Here is a 16,894-nt window from a genome sequence, read left to right as displayed (position 1 = left end):
CATCCTGTGATTGAGCAAACAGAGCAAAGAGGAGACACCGCAGCTCTCCTGAGCCTATAAGCCATGGAGGTTTGTACACTTAAATGAAACTCATAGAATCATTTGCTCTTTAGGTTAAGATCTGAAAAGACATGCTTTTATTGTAATTTAATTCACAATAGATATCGTGTGGAGGAGGGGGATGGAGGGAGAGGAGATGGATGGGGAACAATAAATGCAACTTTCCTCTGAATTCCTTCTTTTTTGCCAAAGAAACTGGGTACGACGTAACAGTCGATTCTACCGCTCTGGCTCTGATTGGCAACAGTTCTAAAATCCTGATGAAAAAGAACACTAATATGTATTGATTAGTGTCTGACTTAGAAGTGTTGGTGGGCTACAATCCTAGGGGTTTGGTTACCTCCATCATATTTTTGCTATGTGGCAGAACCAGCAGAACTGAGCGTGATTCAGCTCCCAGCTGTTCAGTTTCCAATCTGACACTTAAGGCAAGCGGGCCATGGTCTGTTTGTACCTTATTATGCAGGGCTGTGAACTGCAACAATTCAGGAACTGCTGCTCAAGCCCCTAAACCAGTCCTCATGGGGAAGGAAGAGGGCAACACTTCCTGATAAAGTAGTACAATGAATATCTGGGGACTGCAAAATCATCAGGTCTCCTGGTTCAATTCACTGAAGCTCATCTTTCAAAAGCCTCCAGAAGTCTCCAATTTATACTGACAGCAGGGTGGTGCATTTCCAATGAATGCTACATGTTTTCCCTACACTGAAAAAATAACCATCCTGTGAAACCACTCCACTGTGAGGATAGCTGGTAGGAATGAGCTGAGATGGCTACTTCCAGACCAGCACCAGAATTAAGTATTTATGGATCGCAGTGTGACCGGAAGAGCTGTTTCCTGATTCTGCCAATTCTTCATTATAGAAATTCATCCATTATAAGCAGTCCTGTTGGATTCAGCCGAGTTACTCATCTGAATATGAGGTCAGGAAAGCATGCTCAGTTTTGTAAAACTGTTCTGCATGCTGGTTAGAGTGTCCTGAGTGCTCAAGGAATGCAGTTCAGTCCTTACTCTTTGCCTTTCCCTTTCTAGGTTTATAAAATGCCATCACCTTTTGGTGACTGCTGCTCCCTGGCAAAGTGCTCTTCTGGTGACATGCCACATCCCCATCAGCCACACGTGGGTTTGATGGGAGACTGGGCTCAGCCTGCAGCGCACTTTGGTCTTGCAGGCTTTCCCCCTGCCAAGGTTTCCCTCCATTATCACCCTGGCACTACTTCATCAGTTGATATAATGCAGAGAGGATGCCTGAGCCTCTCCATCTCCTTTATTGCACACTTTTATATGCTCTGAAAAGGATGCCAGAGCTTAGGCAAGAAGGCGCTTGCATCCCTGCCAAGACTAGCACCTCTGCAGTGGAGATAATGGTGGAAAACTTAAGGCTAGAAAGTGTGCAGCTGCATTCCCATAGGTTAATGGGGTGAAGTCCCTTTTTGTACAATATTTTTTTTCTAAATTATTATTTAAATTATATTCTTCTCTCACATGTTAAATAGAGAAATGCTGGAATAGGAAGCTTAGAAAAATGTACAATATTGGAAAAACAGGACTTGCCTTGCCCCCTATTCTGACTTCAGGGTAAATCAGGGGCAAGTGAGATGTTAGCAGTGGACAGTGTGCTGAGGCAACACACAGAGCTAGCGCCAGCAACAACCAGGGGGCTGCCTGGAAGGAGAAGGGATGAGGAATCAGAAGTATCTGATAAATATATTTCTTTGGTAGGGTAGACCTGACTCAAACCAGCGGGCATGAATCCCTCAGACAACCAGAGCTGACGGGCACATGCCAGATGTGATTCAGAAGCCTTGTGACTACAGCGATGCAATATGGTGCACCAGCAAGTGGCACTTCTACCAGCGGGACATCCCAGCCTGGATGTGGCTGGGAGCATGGAGCAGCCATGCTCAGATGGAGCTGTGCCCCCCATGTATACATGCCCTGAGTGAGGCAGGGCAGGATTCCTGTGCCAACTTGGGATGAAAAGGCAATTTTAAGCAAAATTATCATAAAGCCAAGCCATAAAATCAAAGCAGGAGTCCTGTGCTATTTATTTTTGAAAGAAATGCTTTATTTACTTGGCTTGGGTGCATGATTTTCAATACCCATTGTGGATAAAACACACAGATAAGTTCGGTGCTTGTAAAGGAAAGCTGTGAGTCTTGGCAAGTGGGGGTCATTACTGCTGAGGCTTCTGCTGTTCTGGAAACTTTTGGAACTCATTCAAGGTTCTTGGAGGAGCACACTGGCTGCCTAGCACTCTTCAGGAATTCTGGCTACTTACAGTCTTGGCCTCAGGCGTGTTTCAGAGCTAATTCTCAAGAGAAATGCAGATCTAGCCTGCCTTTCTTCCAGCTACTGTTTCGCCTGTGTGCCTAGCATGAGTGCACATTTGATTTGCAATTAGCAACAGTCTGCAGAGATTCAGCAGTCTGCCCTGGTGGTCCCTACTGAGCCTCACATTGCAAGATCTTCCTATATGTTTTTGTAGCATATAATTGCTACAAAGATATAAAATAACTTCGTGCAATTTTTGCTTTTATTTATTTTTTTTTAAAGCGCTTTATGATGCTATACCTTAAAAGTCATGTGAAAATGGAAATGAGATACAATTAACTCAAGAGACCTGGTGGAATCTGTGTTTAAAAAGACTCTGTCATTACCAAATCCATTCTTCTTCTTGACATTTTCTGTATTACAGTCTTGCCTCAGCTTTCATTTAGGTTATCTCTGTGACCATAACTGCAAAGAACATAAAAGCTTCCAGAATCTAAATTACTAGTTTATAGAATATATTTGTCATCAGATATGTTCAAAGAGAAATGCTAAATGTGGAACAATGTCCTAGCTTTCATAATGAACATTAAAAAAAATCAGAAATAAACATAATTTACTTATCCTAATGTGTACATTAAATGTATACATCTGTCTGCAGACATATTCAGACATACATGAAAAATCTTGAACATTAGAATCATCAGCATTTTGAATCACTGCCATTGAAGCAATTCAGATCCCCCGGACCTTAAACTGCAAATACTTAACCAAGCCAACAAATATTTTAGCTTAAAGTTTTATACAGAAAGGGTTAAAATAAGGTCTGAAAGCAGAGACTGTGCCTCTGCCCCACAGGTGGGGATTTTCAATTTCAGTGTGCCCAAGCCACATGGTCTATAGAGAAAACATATTTGTGCATGCTCTGCTTGCACATAAAGCACTGTTTCTTCTCTAGATTTACAGGTTTAGGGCCAGACCTGCTTTTTGCTGTGTAGCTATCTATCTTACCATCCTTATAAAACAATACTGTCAAATATACTTCTGTGCCACAGTACACCTTTATATCAAAGAAGGTGGGATAATCAGATTTACAGAGATTTGATTCTCACTGGTTAAATAAGTGCATTGATAACTACTTTTTCAATGCCATTATGATAATGTTACTGTAAGTTTTTTATATACTCATACTTGTGTGAATTACACAGGAGATGCCAAAATGCTTTTTTCAATACTATTCTTAAAAGGAAGAGCTGTTTTGGCTCAGTTATATTTAACTTCCCCAACATTTTTTTTTAATTCAGAGCAAAACCACTTATCACTGACATCTATGTAGAATACATAAGAGGAAATACTACTCAAGACATGAAATCCAATATTGGATTGTATTAAGTAAGGGTCCATTTTCACTCTATTATCTGATACTCTGTTAGCCTAATCAGAGCAGACAGACAAGACACACAAGGTTAGGTCTTGCTCACAACATATTCTGTGGTCATATTCCTACAGATTTTGGAGCTGAAGCCATGAGACTTTCAGAGCTAATGGTTTTGCCTTTCTTCTCCTTAGCATGCCTAAGCCAGCATTTTTCTCTTGCCAAAATCACTCACCTGTTCCTGCAGGACCTTAAGCATTGCTTGTGTATGCGTTTGCTCTTCCTTTGCTTGCTCCAGTTCAGATTTTTTGTTATTTAATTCTTCCTGTATGCTCAGCAATTGCTGCACAAACAAAAGAAGTTTCTGGTTAGCCTCGTCTGGATCCAAAGCAGTTTAAAATCCCCAGTTTGACAAATCCTCATTTCAAACAATGTTTTGCAGTCAGCTCCTACATTTATTATTGTTGCGTAATATGCTGTGTCTAAATGGACCAGAGGTAAATTGTTTTCATCTGCATCTCCTTCCGCGGCAGCGCAGCACGAGTAATGCATCTGTTAATGTGCATTGAGCTATTTGTTACATTAAAGCAGAAACTCCTGGTACAGTATGTCACCCACAGAGTGACTGTCACATTCGTCTGAACCGAAATCTTATTTGTAGAAGTGTATGTGGTGGTTTTAATAAGAGTGGGGTAAACACTATGGTACATAAATAATTTAAAAGCACAGCCCTTTAATATAATTAGTCATTGGCCCACAGCCATTTTCATTCTATGCAAAGCAATATTCTGAAAAGCTTTCAGACTGACTTGCCAAGAAGACAAAAGCTTTCCCTTTTTTTAAATTTTTTTTGTCTTGTGCTGCGATATTTTATTAGATCAGGAAGACTGATGCCCTACAATCAATATATCAGCCAGGGAGACTGCTGATCTACTGTCAAAACAAAAAGCTATGACCAAAATCTATTTTTATGAAGAGAATTCTGAGATGAAGGAGCATATTTGAAAGCCCACGTCCCCTGGTCTTGCCTAGCTTTAGATTCTGCATAGATTTATTGTGACTGTCAAGAGCAGGTCAGTAGATTAAATTCTGAAATACTTATATGTTTTTGCATTGATTTGAAGAATGTTAGACACTGATGATGCAAGAGCAGACAAGCAGGTTAAGCAAAGAGTTTATGTGTTTTCTCTCTGTGAATAAGAAAGGAAACTATGATTTTCTGGGGCAACATATTGCTTGTTAGCACACTCCATTTAAAGGAGTAATTGAACTACTAATTGCCTTACTAACATGCATTACTGATTTAACCATGTACCTACATCTAAAGCTTAGTTTATGGTTGTGCTTAGGGCTGGTGGCTGACTCAGACTGATGATGCAGGTGTTCAGCCTTTTGGTAAGTTACAGACAGCAAACCTAGGAAAAAAGTCTTGGCCTTGTTCCACTGCACTGGAAGTCCCAGGCATCAAAGGACATGGTGTCAGCATTGTTTTCAGAGTGACTTGGAAACAGATGACATTTCAGGGACTGGTGGAGTTATTGGTAGTGTGTTTCTGTTGTAAGTGAACATCAGTATGATGGATTAATTCAGCCACCGAAGTAAAAATACACGTGGGTATATGTCTGATTATATCTCACACACTCTACAGTCCAGCGGAGTTGGTTAGCTTTTTGATGGATCATGCTGCCTGGACCATTCCCTGGGAGCCTTCAAGAGACATTCTGGTATGTGTTTTCACTCTACCACAGCACAAGATCACTTCAAATCTCAAGATTTTTCCATGAAATAAATAGCTCTCTTCCACTGAGGCTCATATCCCACCAACTTTTGTGTGGGAAACTCTGCTTTGGCATTTCTTGAACAGGGACCTGTTCCCCTTGCCTGTTGGGTACTACTTCCCACATTTCCAGAAGATGCACTGGGTTTGTGTGCACTGCCATAGGTCATACACTAATATCCATGCAGGTTCCCATGCAGAAGGGACCATCTAGTTACCCCACGTAAACTCAGGTTATAACATGCCTTTAAGGTTCACCTAGGATAGCTCTAGCTGATGTCTGCAATTTAGAGAGAATGGACTCTAGCCCCCAGAAGAGAGGCAGAGAACAAGACACCAGAAAGATGCCATAAGCCCTCTCGATGGTCACTATCTGAAGCACTGTGATAAGCAGAGTACCACCTATCAAATAGCAGCTGGTGAGATGTCCTCTCCTTTGCAGCTGCAACCTGTTTGACGTCACAGGAGTCAGCCCTCATTTGAGAGTCTTCTCTGAGCAGTTATGTCTCACCAGTGTGACCAGACTCCACCTTCATCCTGGCTGAGAGAATTTTACTCCAGCTTCTGGGAAAAACCCTACAGGCCATCCTTTTGAGCAACATAAAATCACATCTGGAAGATCCTGAGTGAGTTTTCATTTCATCTTGCCCCTGAATAATGTTTCACTAATGAATGACTGTTACAAAGAGGAAACCAAGATTGAGTCTTGGGTTGAACTTGTTTACACAACTGAACTTAAACATTCTTCTCTATCCCACCCACCCACTCCCCATGGTTCTTCCATGGCCACGTTTCACTTATTGCAGATCAGCTCACAAACTTCCATTGTTTTGTTTTCACATCTCCCACTGTGATCTCCCACTGCGATTTAGTCTAATTATATATCTCTTCTTTTGACCCTAACTTTTCCTGTTTTTTGTTTAAGGCAATTTTTCCAAAACTGTCTGAGCATGGGAGGAATTGATGTGGAAGACACTGAGAGCATGAGAGAGAGAGGGAGATGTTCTGCATCTTTGTACTTGGCTCAGGACCAGCAAGGAACATGAATCCCAGGAAAATATCCAACATTCTCAGTTTCCCTGGGGTAAAAGAGTGTGCATTCTTATTGGAGTATGAACTACAAAGCACTTGTTATGAGATAAAACCTTCTAGCAGTCTTAGTGGTTAAACTGTCAACTGTTGAAGGTTTACTGTGTGTGCATAGGCTCCAAAGACAGTAAATGTGTCCTATTTTCACAGGGGTGGAAAGCAGAGTAACTATGATGTCCTATTCCCATTCATACATAAGGTTTTTTATTCACAGGACTGGGACCTTCCCATTCAACTTCCAGAGATGTCAAAATTGTTTAAATTTGGAGCCATCCCTTGGGGGTTTAACTTCCTTTTTCTCCCCCTCACATTTATCTCTAAAAGCTGCAGAACCTGCTAATTTTGCACGGGTCTGGTTTGCATATTTCTTTTTCCCGAGCAGTTGATGCTGCAACCAAGAAGTCGTAACGAGGAGTTATACCTGCCAAACAGCATATTTTTCTCCTTTAGTCTCATTTTGAAAAATGAAGAAATAAATGTGATTGAAAAAAAATCAACCTAAGACAGATAAACAGCCTGAAAATTTGCAGCACAAGCACGTGATGTTTGGCAAAGTTAGAAGCAAATGGGAAAAGGATCTTACACTGGCAGAAGTGAGACAAGTTTCATAACAGGGACTGCTGTCACGCCTGCTTATAAACAGGCAGGTTTTCCATAAAGAATATAATGAATGATGCCTAGATGTAGGTATTAATTATTCAGAATTACTTTGTTTTCCATACATAAATCTACTTATTAAAAATTGATTCTATAGATATTTCTTTTGCCCTTCAAATTTCTTGCAGCTATATCCCACAATCAATCAAAATAAAAAAATACCCTTGGTTTCAATAATTATGCTGTCTGATACTGTTCCACCTTCTTTGCCATCTCCCACAGCCTTTCTGCCAGAGTTTCCCTGTGTAGGAAACTGACCTACTATACAGATGGTCACCACAGCTATATAAGTGTCTGTTCTTTCAATCTTGTCTCACATCTCTGGCCATTCCCTCTAAGCCCTGATGCTCCCAGCTTTGTGACACAGCATTCAGACAGAAGTTACCCAGTTTTATCAGGCAAAGAACTGATTTCATGGCTATACAGCCAGGAAATACCTGGCTCATATTTCTGTTTTATCCCATGCCCCCAGTGTGCAATTCTTTGGGTCTCTGAGGGTGCCCTGAATGTTATGGAAGTGTCTTTTCCCTGAACCAAAATGCAAGTGTCAGGAAGCAGAAAAGCACACCACAGAGCTCATCAGAGATCTGATGATCCTGAAGAGAGACACCTGCAGAGCTCCACCAGTAGCAGCCTGGAAGCTCAGCTGGTCTACGTGCACCCAAAAGCTTTTGTCTCCACAGCTGCCAGCTTGATCCTAGGAGATGGAGTTGTGTAGTAGGACCAGATCAGACTGGCAGACATCACTAATATCCTCTTATTGGTATTTCCAGAGAGGAGATGGGAAAGCCAGAAAGAATTAACATCCTGGTTGCCTGTCCAGAGATCAATCAAAGCATTTTAGACCCCCCAAAAAACGCAAGACATTGCTTCCAGTGGCAATTCTGGAACTGGTCTGCATAGAAATGGTAGATACCACTATTCTTTATTTAGTGAGGACCAAATCCTCCCTCTACATAATAAGCAGGTAGCTAATTTCAATATGTGGGGTGAAAGAGGGTGTGTGTTTTATTTTGATTTATTTTTTCCCCCACATTCCGACTCCAATGCTGAATCTCTGCCACAGACAGTTCAGTACCACCCATATTGCATAGATCTCAAAAGCACAGACAGAAAATTACCATCTTAAACCAATCTTCACAGCTTCTGAAACATTAAATATAGATGGCATTATTGAAGCCAGCTGAATTACTCAGGCTGTGTACAATGCAGTGCCAGTGTGGCCAAGAATGCTAACAACTGAGCAGCACACAGTGCCTCGGAATATATGAGAAGTCCTAAAGGGAAAGTAATAGCTTGCTGCTGTGTAGCACTGTGCAGCCATGAAATACTCCTTCTTTTTCCTCTCCTTCTCTTTGTCCACATTTCTTCATTGCTCCCCAAAAGGCAGAGTGGATTTGACTATAAAATATGGACATACCTAGAAGTGCGGTCGCATCCCAAGTCTAGTTGGACAGACAAGGATCCCATAAGGAGAGCATGATTTCCAGCATGAAACCAACAACTTTTCATGCAAAGAAAAGGGAGGCAGATCAGAAGCGACGGAATGGCCTGAGGCTGTACTTAGGATGCTGTAAGGCTGAGAGAATAATGAAAAAAGAAAACCAGCACTTTCCACAAGTTCAACAGTTATACTGCTGAATGGTCCTGCCCCTGCTATTTTGTTTATGATTTTCTCTACAGCTGCTTGAAATGAAGTATGAAAAGGTTACAAAGATCTCAAAGAAAGGTCAGTACGGAGGAGCAGACAAAGCAGCACCTCTGGGTGGGAGCACTGACGTTGATCACAGGTTGTGCAGGCAGTTTCAGCAAACCCAGCCTGTTCAGCCACAGGAAGGAGGCACAGACTCTCCCATTTATGGAGTAGCTGCAGAATGCCCAGAGATGATCTCTGTTAAAGGTCTCTGAAATCAGTGTATCAGTCAAACAGGGATGCTCTTACACAGCTTAACTGAGCCAACTCTGTCGAATGATTGTCTTCAACACACAGTGAACTCAGGCAAAGTAGATTCTCCTGCTCATATAATGTGTAAGAGAAACATACTCATGTTACTCTCCACTTATTAACTATAGCAAATATATCCCCATACAAGAAAAATAGATTCATTAAGTGCCTAAAAAGAAGGTGGAACTTATGTGTCTCAAATAGGAATCTCAATCAATTCTGCTTTTTTTCAGCCCAAAAGAAACCAAGGCATAGATGTAAAACAGTAACCCTGGGAAGCAGAACTCACTTGTGGAAAATACTTGCCCCAAAACTACACAAGAATCAGAGATCTGAAAAGTATGAAACCACAGCATTCAAATGACTGCAGAGCTCACCTAAAAATTAAAGCACTCACTTATGATAGCAATTTCTGATGTTTTATTATATTCTTCCTTTTTCCCCAAGTAAAACCTTGTTCCATCTTTTCTAAGTTCATCTTATATAAAGAAAAAGAAGTTAAGAGTTTGCCAAATGGAAAATAAGAAAAATCGCAAGGAAATGAATGTTTTGAAATTCTTAGAAGCTGTTAACAAATACAGAGGGAAGGATGGTAAACGTTTCCTTTCAGAATCTTCCTTAGGCAGGAGGAAAAGAAAAAATGAATTAAAATGAAATCAACCATTTTTAAAATAAAAATACAAATCCCTCTCCCAGTACTCCCATGGCCCATCTGGAAAAGTGTCTTTGCAAGACAGACAAGATTTCATATCACAAATGGCCAGCACATGGCAGGCTTGAATAATGAGAAAGTGACTTCCCAGCTGAGCAAATATGCATTAGTAACAAGACGCTGATGAGGCCTGACAAATCACCAAGGAAACAGGAGAATGTGAAAGACAAGTCAAAGAAGCTTTAGAAATGAGCCCTCAAGGAAGTTAGCCATGTTGCAGCAAGGCATTATTAAAATAAAGAGTATGGCTGTGGGTTTGGGCTTTTTAAGGGATTAAAAAGAAACACAGTGTAATAGTGCAATGCTTCCCATCCCTGCCAGCTCTCAGGGACTGGCTGTGTCCCTGGCTGTATGGATGGCATCATTTGGATGGATGACAGGGTGAAAGAGGGCTGGTAAAGAGGTACACGTGGATGATCAGCCCAGCTCCTGTTTGACCTGCACAGTGAGTTTCCCTGGCTCTCTGGCCAGAGGCAAAGACCATGCTGAACACATTTGCTCTGCAGGTTAACTACCTCAGAGGGGGCCGAGGAGCTGGACACGCACCTGATGGGGGAATGCACGTGGTGGCACTAAAGAACAAATCTGTCCAGCTGCTTCCTTAGGGAGGTGTTTGCCATGCTTCCCTTCCCCTGCTATTAGACAGACTCCAGAGGTCCTGCTGCAGCTCTGCAGTGCTCAGAGTCATTGCAGCAGGCATGTATTCTAAGAAAGAAAGCAAAATAGAAGACAGATGGACACAGACACACTGAAACTACCTTAAGGGAGGTTACAGAGGTGGTGGTTTTCTTGAGTAAGGGTTGAGGACAAATAGGCAGCAAGAAACTTTTTTTTTATTACACAGCAGGAAAATATTCCACGGTGAGGGTAGCCAACCTCTTGAGCAAGGGCTCAGAGAAGCTCTGGAGTCTCCATCCTTGGGGGTACTGAGACCACAGGTGAACAAGGTCCTGAACAAAACTGAGATGACTCCAGAGATGCCCCTGTTTTGAGGGGAGGTATACCTGACCTTCAGATGTACCTTCTGACTTCAGTTTTTATAAGATTCTAGAGAACAGCTGATAGATATCAGAGAATTAGCTCTCAACTTCTTTTTTTTCTGTGAGGCTTAGCAATTCAGCCACACCAGCTACAAGAGGCAGTGCTAAGGGCTGGGCAGCAAAGGAAAGGAGAACATGGGTGATGTGATGAACAGTTTAAGAGACAGTCAACAGCTTTCCTCTGCCAAGTAATTTTCAAGTATACCTCTTATGAAGATGGAAAAGTTGTCTTCAGTCAGCTATGGACTTTTGCAGCAAACGAAGAAAAGACCAAGTCCTTAGGAACCTTAGAGAATAAATCCTTCATTTCAGAATTTAAATATACTAATAAGACACTTAGCTCTATAGCATCAGGGATCCCTCTCTGGGATCTGGGTTTCACAGAAAATTACGCAAGGTCCTTTATTTTGGGGGTGGCCTGTGAAGGGGAGAAGCCTGACAGAAACCCACTGTACCTCATCAATAAAGCTCCCTCCTTTCTTTGCTAAATGAGGTGATTGAGATATCCCATAGCCCTGACTTTACTGACAGGTGAGTAGATCCTGATCCTGATCAAAGAAAGAGGCCTGATCCCAAATGAGCATCATGTTCCTGGTACCTTCATATCTGTCCTACGAGGCAATAAGTTGGCACTTTGCATGATGCACAGTCAAAGAAAGGTGTGATCATCTAGTCATAACAACAGCTTCTTCTCCAGCCTTTCACCTGTACTATCCACTGTGGATAACTCCTCACCAGTTAATGGCACTTGAGCAGTGTGATCCCAGCTCTTCTTCCATGGCACTGAAAATGAGCATGATACAGCATGCCTTTTTTCAGCAAACCAGAACAGATCTTTTAAATTTTGATTTTCCATTCAAGAAAAAATATTTTATTTATTTTGATGTGGAATAAAAATTTAATTAGAAGAACAATATTATGGAAGAGAATCAATTTACCCAGTGTAATTTCCACTGAAACACAATTCCTAGTAATGGAAACAGAGTTCTTAGCACTGATAGCATCAAACACAATTGGAAATTCTAATCAGCAAGCCAATGCTAGTATTTAGGATCTTTTAAAAAATTCATGTAAGATCACTGGACTGTAAAACTTAAAAGATTTGTCCTTTACCACCACCAGACTACACAACCATGCTAATGAATATATTAGTTGATTTATTTCGTATTGTAAATAAAATGTGTGCACCCGATTATTTCTCTGTGAAGGATTTATTCTTGCTGCCAATCTCAGTCTAGCTTTACCAGCACTAGCAGGAAAAAAGATGCTACTCTCCTCCATCTTACAACTAGAACAGCTGTGGGGAATATGGTGCCTAAAGTATCTGTGGGCCCTTATTTACACTCCCCTAATATTATGGAAGTGACGGTTGCAGAAGTGGGAAATCAAACACTACTTTCAATAAAGAAAGGTTGTTAAACAGAGATGAGAAGCCATTTGGCTTGTCTGAGATCTGGTAAATAAATAGCACTTAATTGCCAGCTGCTCCTTTTTTTTTTTAATATAATCAAAAGACTAAGTGTTATCTGGAAGTTTAAACATGGATTGGACTGTACAGAGCCCTGAAAAGCCCAAGTGAACTAAGAAAACACTTATGGGGACATTTCTCTCTCTCCTGGGAGTTCATATATTTCTTAACCAGTTTTCAAATATCAGCCACTGGGTGAGAGAAGGAACAGGCATGGAAGTGAACATCTGGATGTTGGGTCCAGTCCCTCACACTTAACTTGTATCTATTCCCTTTAAGGTCATCAGTACTACCATTACTACTCAAGTGCCACTTTTACAGGAAAAAAAAAAGAAAAAAGATCTACCTGGAATTCATACTGCAATTAAAAGCATTTCCAACATAATTATTCTGGTCTGTTTATTTACCAGGTAAAGTGCAAATTAAAGGGTTTTTTTTTTTATCTCTTATATTTATTCTTCTTTAATACTGCTTTGGAGAAGAATCAGTTTATAGCTGTGCACAAGTACATTGGTTGGGTTGTATGCTGAATAGATGTTTGGTGAGCAAGAGGTAGATAGAATAAAAAAAGGCTACAAATCTCCTCTGCAGTTAGGCTATTTTAATAAATATAGGCATAACATGCTCCATCTATTCAACAATGATCTTAATTTCAGCACTAAACTGCTACTAGAACCTGTATATTTAAAGGTATATCATTGTTATAATGGCCATGGCATTTACACAGTACCATATTCAGCAATTTTCAGCCACCAGCATCTGTGTCTGTGGCTTCTGACATTTCAGAATGTTTGTAAGTGATGGAAAGGAATGGATGTGACAGTTAACAACACATGTGAAGGCTCTGAGACCTGCAGACCTCAATGCCAGCTGAGCCTTATTGGAACTTAATAGGTGGTAGATTGGTTAAAAGATTGATGAGGGAAAAAAGCCTCATGATGCCCTGCCCTAGTGTCTGTTACAACCTCCTGCACAGAAATGTTCTTTTTGTCCCTTCTCTCACTGAAAGAGTGTGGACCATGGGAATATTCAGTTCTACTACTTGTATGGGAAAAAACTATGAAAAAAAGGGAAAGAAAGACCAGAGAAGTGCCATCTTTGTTTGTAGAAAAATCTGCTAGCTCCATCTGAAAATGGATTGGCTCTGCTCTAATGGCTGGGGATGGTAGAAATCCAAGTAATTTCAAAGGCAGCATAGTGAGGCTAACAATAGTTACCTCTGGATTTTCTACTCAGAAGAGTTACTACATTTTACAGGTACATGGTCTTTCTGAAAAAGCTGATAGATGACTCTTGTAACACCTCAATTAGACAAAATGATTGTAATCTGTCTCCCAGGGATGGTACTCTGGAAAATGTGTGCTCCCCACAGTCTGCACCACCAAATGTACCCTGACCACCCTCCTTTGAGGGAGCAATGAGTGTAAGGAGGGAGCTGCAATGCAGTCCAACAGCAATTCCTCCCAACCACAAAAGCGAGGCGTATCACAGACAAAACAGTCCTGCCCTGCATGAACACTGAAAGCCTGAAATGAGGTGTAGGGCTGGATATTAGGAAAAATTTCTCCACCAAAAGGGTTGTGAAGCTTTGGAACAGGCTGTCCAGGGAAGTGGTGGAGTCACCATCCCTGGAGGTATTTAGAAGGTATGTAGATGCTGTGCTTAGGGACATGGCTTAGTGGTGGACTGGGCAATGCTGGGTTAATTGTTGGATTTGATGATCTTAAAAGTCCTTTATCACCTAAATAATTCTGTGATTTTATCATTGCTAGTCATCTGGCATTTATCAGAGCTCTTTAAAGAGGTGTATCAGTCTCAGAGGCATGTGCTATTTATTTTACATGTTAAATGATTAGTAAACTGCAAAAGAAAGTCCTCAGTAGGTAGAAAATGTCAGGAGCAATGTGGCCTTTGCAGAAAGACCTTGAGCTGCATATTGAACAGCAAAGTACTGAACAGGTGATGATTAACTGTGTTCTCTCTGCCTGCAGCACCAAATGGGGAAGGGTCTCTGAGGTATACAAAGTAAAACACACAGGCAGTGGTTCTGGCAGCTCCTGACTTTTGAGTGTTCAGGTTCACAATCTGCATTGCAATTCACATTAAATTGGTATTGTCCAGGGAGAAAAAGAAGAGAGGACCAAAGTGGACTCTTATCACACTGCATCAGAGCGACACCGATGTGGGTCATCAGCAGGGCCAGAATATGCTCAGTCTCCTGCTGAGACATGCTGAGCTGAGTTGGTGGCACTCACAGCAGCGTGGCAGCCTTTATGTCAGCCCCACACCCACCACACACGACTGTTCCCTTTGTTCTGGCTTTCCAGCTGGAGCACTAATTTTAAGAGAGGCACTGTGGTGCATCCCCTGCTGCTGCAATAACCCCGTGGCTGGGCGTTAATGCACCCCTGCCAGCGAAGGGGGTGACAGCCTGTGCTGTCACTGTGTGTTAGGAGTATGGTCCCAAGCTCAGCCAGTGATTCAGGCCCTCAGGGGATGGGGGCAATGAGGTGCCTCTTAAATGGCACATCTCAGCATGTGCAATAGCAGAACTTTGGGCACCAGTGTACATTTCCTGGACATAACATTTATGGAGCACTGTTTAAATGGGGATTTGTGGATGACACCCTTGCCTGCAGGAGCTAAATTCAGCCCATCATGCTTGGAGAGTTATGAGAGGAAAGAACATTATCCTACATTTACATGATGCAGTTAAGCACCATGCAAAATTACCAGCCCATTGGCAAATGTACCAGTTCAGGAATCAGCACAGCTGTACAAGCATGGCCCCACACCTTGGCCAGTTAAGCCTGACAAAAAAGGTAGAGCTAACTTGTTAAATGAGAGTCATGCTAAAGGACATGTGCTCTGTAGACTCAGGATTAACCTGAGGCTTAAAACATTGCACTGATGTGGAAGTGGTTCATGAACAATCCTGGATGACCAGTAAAAATCTAAAATTTTCTCAAACACATACTAATGAGTGTCATCTCCTTTGTGGAAAACTGACATTTTTTCAAAGGCTTGCTAACACTATCAGTTTCAGACAGATTGTACAAAGGATCTGGGAACCACATCATTAATTCAGTAGAGACTCACTGTCAAATTCTGAGCCTTGGTTTCAAAGCAAGGTGGCAAATAAAGGTGGCAAGTGCATTTCATCAAGAATTATACTTGATGGACAATATATAATGAAAGTATATTTTTCATGCTTTGTTCTTGGAATGGCTGAAAGACTGCATTGAGGATTTTTTTGAAAAGAATTCTGCTTGCCATTCCACATGTAATATGCTAAAACTAAATTGTAAAAAATTGGAGAAATTATATACCCACTGAAAATTGAGGCTTATAAATTCAACCATTAAGCAACAGTTCTAGGTGATATTTTCTGCATTACCTATAGTCATGTATCTGATGAAACATTTCATACAGAGAGGCAAGATTAAAAAATTCTTACAGCTGTGCTGTGAAATGCTGCAAAAATAGTTACAACTAAAACATCCTTTCTTGTGATCACAGACTTTTTTTAGAGCATACCAAACACTGCTGGAAAAGAGCCATTCAAAAAGTGATCGTCTTGGTATGTGTGTCCTCATATAGAAATAAATTGAAGGCAATACCACCTATGCAGCAGTGACAAGTTAATTCAATTTCCATCTCAAAATCAGGTAAAGTGTATCTCATTTGTTACCATGGATACAAGACATTATTTCCATTTGTTTGAGATCTCACAGTGGGTATGAAATTAAACTGTGAAACAGTTTTATGGAGGAAGTTGACTAAAACCCCATAAGTTCAATGTCATTAGTCCAAAGGATTTTCTTTTTTTAGACACAGCAAATAAGGAGGTTGCTACTACTGCCCATAAGGTACACTTCATAAGCAAACATCTGTGTGATTTTCCTGATGCTACTTTAGATCAGTGGGAGTGATGGAAGAGAAAATAAACATTCATTTCATCAGTCCTGCAAACACAGGGAAGACTCCTGAAAAACATCCAGATGGTAGAAGTACATTAAAAATACATCGGTGGTCTGTTATTTGCTATTGTTTGGCACCAAATATGTTTACAAAAAATGTCTTGATTCTGAAAATGCATCTAATTTTTCTCAGATAAATCTGCTTTTCAGGCTGCAGCTCAAATCACTTGTTCTCTAGTTTTCAGAGTTAGAAGAAGTGTATGAAAGAGTAGGGGAGAATGAGGAGAAAAGGAGAAATATGTTTTTCAATGCTGACATATATGAAGGGTTCAGGAATTCAGTGGCATTCAGTTTACCTTGTCTGAAATTAATTTTAATATATACAAAAGGATAAAAGGGAATACAGGTCTTCTTGTTAAATTATTTATACTCAAGTCCTGGATATATATTTAATATTTCATAGTGAGACTGATTTCCATAGATGCTGAGCACCTGCTACACTGACAGATTTCAGCTAAGGTTGTCATCTCTCAATACTTACCAAACCAAGCTGAGATAAAACTGAGTCTACCTAAATCA

At 40.9% G+C, this 16,894-nt stretch overlaps 1 protein-coding gene across 4 annotated transcripts in view; it reads right to left on the bottom strand.

The window, feature by feature from the left end:
- The window catches only part of ENOX1 (ecto-NOX disulfide-thiol exchanger 1), a 355,324-nt gene that overhangs the window by 24,132 nt on the left and 314,298 nt on the right, over nt 1–16,894 (bottom strand). For all 4 annotated transcript variants that reach the window (XM_059839068.1, XM_059839069.1, XM_059839071.1 and 1 more), the window contains one exon: nt 3,943–4,050. In XM_059839068.1, coding sequence (XP_059695051.1) covers nt 3,943–4,050 — 108 coding nt within the window. The remainder of the gene's footprint in view (nt 1–3,942; nt 4,051–16,894) is intronic.

The sequence above is a fragment of the Haemorhous mexicanus genome, chromosome 2, assembly GCF_027477595.1.
Source record: "Haemorhous mexicanus isolate bHaeMex1 chromosome 2, bHaeMex1.pri, whole genome shotgun sequence".
NCBI lineage: Eukaryota > Metazoa > Chordata > Aves > Passeriformes > Fringillidae > Haemorhous > Haemorhous mexicanus.
The sequence above is the reverse complement of the archived record's forward strand: the minus strand, read 5'-3'. Positions and strand labels throughout refer to the sequence as shown.